Here is a 6,000-nt window from a genome sequence, read left to right as displayed (position 1 = left end):
GGCTTTTCTCCTATTGATGGCTCATTAATATCCTGAATCCCAACTGTAGACATACCTTGCATAAATCACATACCACCTTTCTTCTCAAGGAGCATAAAGTGCTTAATAAACATTGGTTAATGTTCTTCTACATCCTGCCAGATCAGCATGAGACAGTGGACTCCCATTAAATAAAAAAGACACATGATTGACTTCCTGTGCTTTGGGTCCCAACTGCTTTGGTGAGTTGGTTTGGTTGGTATAGAGATGGTGTTTTCACTCTGCCTTGTTTTCTTATTCCATCAGTCCTAGTTTTGGAACAGAAAAAAACTCTCTACAAGACTACATGTTCATTCTCCTCAGGTTCCTTTTATAACTAACTGTACAAAACAGGATGATATAGAAAATTCAGTTGTGTGTTAACTATACATTAATACTCGGCATAGAATCTGACATTATTTTTTTAAATGTGGCTTTAAGCCCAATCCTAACAGACCAAACTGATTCCACTTAGCTTCCCATGAACAAACCTGGCTCTGGGTGAGTTTTCAGTGTATCTTGCTAGAGGGGCCAAGAGTACAGGCTCAGAGCTGGGCACCACCCTCAGTGCTATAAACCAAAACATGCCACGGAAGTGGGCATAGGACCAGTCCCACAGGTAAAGTTTAAGATTTGCTTTAGTTCTAAAAACTGTGTGTCCTTTACTTGCCTCTTAGAAGGCAGAAAATGTCCCCTCCTCTCTGTCCTGTCTGCTCCTGGCTGGGCTCTCCAGTGTGGAATGGGCAGGGTTGGGCGGCCACTGAGACGGCGCTGCCGAGAGCCTCTCCTGCTCCTGCCTGTATGCTCCGTCTCAGAGCCTTTCTTGCGCCCTCTCCTGTCTTCTCTCTTTTCTCCCTCCTTCCTCCCTTTTTTCCCCTCCCTCCTTACATGTCTTCTGCCTGCTAAAAGACTCTTGAGACATTGCTTAGGCCAGCTAGTGACCCCTAGAGCTACAGGGCCCGTTGCCCCCTGCCTGGCCCAGTGCAGTCTGTGCTGCATCTTCTGAACGCTAGTCCTGCGTGCCCTGAGTCTCGGGGGGTGGAGCAGGTAAGTCATTGGGCTTAGAAAGGATTTCTCTAGCACAGTGAGTAATATGAGGATTTAGCAGTGGTGGTCTTCACTTGTCACTATTGCTCTACTTATCTGGGGTTACATTCTTGTTAGTCAAAAAAAAAAAGCACTATTAAAAATCTCAAAAAGCAGCTGGCTCCTGTGGGAAGATAAAGGTGTAAACTTATATGCATAATACTGGCAGAAGCTGGTATTCTGGGGTTATAAATACACAGGTGCTTCTAGAAATAAGGCTGTGTGTCAAACTTTAGACAGGCGGAGTGGAGTAGAAGACCACAGAGTTGTAGTCTGGGGGAGGGGAGCAGCACGAAATCTTCTTCTCCAGCTCAGAGTTGTCGTATGTAAACCTGCGCTTGCCTTTGTCGACGTGCCCGCAGCTGGAGCGGCAGAAGCTGGGCCTGGTGAGCTCGGAAAGCCCTGACTCCTTACTTTTACTGGTTACTCTCAAACTAAAGAAAGAAAAGAAAAAAATCAAATGTACAAAATTAGTTTCTTGAAAACGGACACTAAAATCCACTCTTTCTTAGTGGGTCATTTCTTCGTACTATCCTAGAGTTATTGGCTACTGAAACCCATCCGAATCCCTGGTCAGATTTTCTTCTAAAGCTGCACACTGCCTCCCAGGTACCAGATTGGTATCACTGGGCAGAAAAATGCATTCCAGTAGCTGGGGGTGGAATGTATGATTTCATCATGCAAATCCGTAATTCCAGGTGCAAAATAACTCCAGGACTTTGAGACAGCCCTCTCCTACTCTTGGGTCAAATAGCTTCTGTAGTAGGCTGAAAAATGCCCCCTGCACCCCCCCCCCCCCAAATCCATGTCAAATCCCTGGAATCTGTGAATATTGCCTTATATGGCAAAATATATAATTAAGCTAAGGATCTTGAGAGGAGGAGCTTATCCTAAATTTTCTGGGTAGGCCCTAAATACAGTCACATACGTCCTCATGTAAGAGGCAGAGGGAGATTCATGACTGTACACAGAGAGGAGAAGGCCACATGAAGATGGAGCAGAGAGATGCAGCCACAAGCCAAGGAATGCCTGAAGCCACCAAGAAGCTGGAGGAGGTTATAAATGGATTCTCTACCAGAACCTCTGGAGGGAATGTGTTCCTGCCCACACCTTGATTTTAAGACTTCTGGCCTCCATAACTGAGAATAAATTTCTTTTTAAGTCACCAAGTTTGTAGTAATTTGTTACTACAACAGTCTCAACAAACTAACAGAGCTTTACAAAGTACAGTTGTCTCCCTATCATGCTTGTGTTCTAGAAGAGAAAATTTTTTTTTTACATTATGGGATAGTATATCACTAGTAAGGCTCAAAGGTGGAGAAACTTGCTTCTGGGTTCTATATGTTACATCCAGCCTAAGACAGATATGTGATAAAAAAAAAATCTTCTTTATCCATATTTGTTTGAATTTTTGGTTTGATAGGAGCTGGGATGAGAGAGAGAACCTCATGAACCACATTAGTTTGGTCTAAACTAACTCATCCATGTTTTATATTTTTAGTCTCAAAATAGAGGATACAATTTATGGTTTTCTTTTCTTTAACAAAGATCTAGATAAAAGCAGACACCATTTTCTAAGTGTTCCAAAGTAGGAAGCAAAAGAGCATGTTATCCATCCTACTTTCTCCTTTTATCCATTTATTCCTCATCAGTGTCCTGTAATCTGCTATGACTCAACTCTGGTACCATCGTGTGCTCATGTTAAAAGGAAACAAACGTGCAGATGTTTGCATGGGAATGTCCCTGTCTTTCCAGTCAGTTCACTTCTGGTTGATGAATTGTGCTAACTGTATCATTTGGAGGCATCCATTGCCCTCCTTTGATTTAGATCAGGGTTCAACACACTACAGCCCATGGGCTGGCCACATTGTTGGTTTTTATAATGAGAGCTTTACGGAGATATAATTTACATACTATTTATTTAAATAATTCACCTATTTAAAGTGTTTAAGTCGGTGGTTTTTAGTATATACACAAATTGTGCTCACCTCACCACAATCAATTTCAGAACATTTTCATCACCCCCAAACCCACCGCCAGTCTCCTCCTCCCTGCACACACCTTGGCAGCCACTTCATCTACTTTGTCTCTCTAGATTTGCCTATTCTGGAAATCTCATATAAAAGGAATCATGAGGGGCTGGCCCGGTGGCGCACTGCTACAGTGCGCAGGTTGGGAGCGCGGCGGCGCTCCTGCCGAAGGTTCGGATCCCACATACAGACCGGTTCCCGCTCACTGGCTGAGCGAGGTGCGGGCGCAGCACCGAGGGTTGCGATCCCGTTGCCGGTCCCGGTCCGGTACGGGCGCGACACTGAGGGTTGCGATCCGTTGCCAGACACGAAAAAAGACAAAAAAAAAGGGAAAAAAAATAAAATAAAAGGAATCATGAATATATACTATTTTCTGACTGGTTTCTTTTACTTAGCATAATATTTTCAAGGTTCATTCATGTTATAGCATTTATCAGTAATTCATACTTTTTATTGACAAACGATATTCTACTTTATAGATATACCACATTTTATTTATCCATTCATCGGTTAATGGACATTCGGGTTGTTTCTACTTTTGGCTATTATGAATAACCTGCTATCAACATTCATGTACAGGTTTTTGTGTGGACAGAAGTTTTTACTTCTCTTGGGTATATACCTAGGAGTGGAATTGCTGGGATGTTGGGTAACTGTTGAACCTTTTGAGAAACTGCTAACGTGTTTTCCAAAGTGATTGCACCGTTCCACCTTTCCATCAGCGATGTATAAGCGTTCCAATTTCTCCACATCCTTGCCTGCATTGACATTTTTTATTCTACCCATCCTCTCTCATGGTGGTTTTGCTTTGCATTTCTCTGATGACTAATGATATTGAGCATCATTTCACATGCTCATTGGCCATGCCCACCTGTTTCTGTAAATAAAGTTTATTGGAACAAGCCATGTCTACTTGCTTATATATTGTCTATGGCTGCTTTTATACTACAATGGCAGAATCGACCAGTTGTTTACTATCTGGCCTTTTAAGAAAAGGTCTGCTGACCCCTAATTTAGATGAAAGAGGAGCAGGTTCAGCCTTTGAAATAGGGCAGGCATTAGAACCGGGAAAGGAAGGAACATCACATAGGCCCAGCCTCTCCCAGTCCAGTGCTATTCCCAGTAGAGACTAGCACAGAGAAGCTGAAGTGACACACAGGGCCAGTGAAGTGAAGCCAGAGCCTAAGTACTTCTGACAGTAGTGGCCACAGTACGGAGGGAGAAGCCAACTGACTGACCACGCTGAGGATTGGTAGAGAAAAGGGTGCTAGGACCAAACGGCAAGCAGAAAGTCCTTCATCTAGAAAGGCTGATTTCTCAGGGTGACATGTGTTAGGCCTGGAAAACAGTACTGTGACTCTTGCAAAAACCCTGCCGGCCCAGTAACAATAAGGGCCATCATTCTCTCCTGCCCCCGGAAGCCTGTCTCCATCTGCACCACTCACAATTAGGCCTGGAAAACAGTACTGTGACTCTTGCAGAAACCCTGCCGGCCCAGGAACAATAAGGGCCATCATTCTCTCCTGCCCCCGGAAGCCTGTCTCCATCTGCACCACTCACAGATGGGCGCACCAGGCTCCTTTCCACCAGGCACTGTGCTTCGCGTGTTTAGACTGCCTGTCTCTGTAGGAATTTTCTGCATGTTTTTCCCTCTTAAACTCCCACCTTCCTTCCCAGAGCTTTGTTCCAGGATGTCTGATTTTATGCCCCCTTTCTTTCACTCTGGGGTGGGGTGAGGAATGCTATTCTGCAATGCCTGAACACTACAGTTCAAGATCCACCATTAAACCATCTTTCTGCACACTCCTCCAATCAGCTGATCAGAGAAAAGACACCCAGGTCCCTTACTCAAGCTTCAGTGAGGCCTTGGGTTTACTCTCAGTCCAGGTGAAGCGCTTCAGCAAGGGGGAGGCCAGCAGGCTGCAACTGTCCACCTGGTAATGCTGGCAGGGAAAAAGAAGAAGAAAGGTTACATTCCTGTCTGGGGGATGACACCGGGGTGCACCTCTGTCACTCCAGGCTCTGCCCTCCCCCTCCACAATCCCTGCCTATAGACACAAAGCATTTTCTCCATATTGGCAACTAAGTCTTGATCAGTTGCAAGAAATGCCCATTTGCAATGACTCTGAGGCTCTTCTTCCTGAAGGTGAAGTACATAAATATAAACAAAAGGGAAAACTGCAGGAAACAGGTCAGCATTTTCCATAGTAAACTTTTATGCAAATTATTGCATAAATATATTAAAAACAATTTTGGCAGATGACGACTGGATACAGATATGCTGTTATTTGTTGACTATGATATGTAACAATTCTGAGGAATTATAAAAACATGTTTCAGTTTTTTTCATAAAGATTCTGTATAATTTTCAGGTCCCCCTTGGTCATAGTTTTCAGCAATTACATTTCCTCCTTGATTCATCTTTAGCTTTAGTGTTATGCAGACTTTTTGTTACTGTGTTAATACAGCATGTTCCACTAAGTATATTCCACACTTTGTTCTTGCCACCCAGGCTCTTACTGGGCTTTGTTCACATCCCTAATTATCAGTAAGCACTTAAGCAAAGTTGTCATAATTCCCCACCGTATTAGGATGGGGAAGATTAAGGTTGAGAGAAATCTGTGTTTTGCTCAGTATTGTTTCCTTGGCCACCCTATAATAACATCAAGGTCAAGGGTTCAGATCCTTGTACTGGCCAGTTGCCAAAAAACAAACAAGTATTGTTTCCTTGGACTTGAAACCAATGTACCAAGCAGCAAAACAAAATTTCCATCTACTTTACCTTTGTATTCTGCGGTTTACTTGTAATGGTTTTAAAATTTTAAATCATTTTTCCCCTTTATCTGGTGTGTCTGAGAAGGTTTTG

At 43.5% G+C, this 6,000-nt stretch overlaps 1 protein-coding gene across 1 annotated transcript in view; it reads right to left on the bottom strand.

Moving 5' to 3' along the window:
- Positions 1-468: 468 nt before the first annotated feature.
- Positions 469-6,000, bottom strand: part of FLT1 (fms-related tyrosine kinase 1) — a 174,786-nt gene continuing 169,254 nt past the window's right edge. Inside the window, exons 29-30 of the mRNA XM_008580419.1 lie at positions 4,983-5,077; positions 469-1,538 (exon numbers count right to left, since the gene is read on the bottom strand). Of these exons, the coding sequence (XP_008578641.1) occupies positions 1,337-1,538; positions 4,983-5,077 (297 nt within the window). The 3' untranslated portion in view covers positions 469-1,336. The remainder of the gene's footprint in view (positions 1,539-4,982; positions 5,078-6,000) is intronic.

Source organism: Galeopterus variegatus, unplaced genomic scaffold, assembly GCF_000696425.1.
Source record: "Galeopterus variegatus unplaced genomic scaffold, G_variegatus-3.0.2 Scaffold2085, whole genome shotgun sequence".
Classification (NCBI taxonomy): Eukaryota; Metazoa; Chordata; class Mammalia; order Dermoptera; family Cynocephalidae; genus Galeopterus; species Galeopterus variegatus.
The sequence above is the reverse complement of the archived record's forward strand: the minus strand, read 5'-3'. Positions and strand labels throughout refer to the sequence as shown.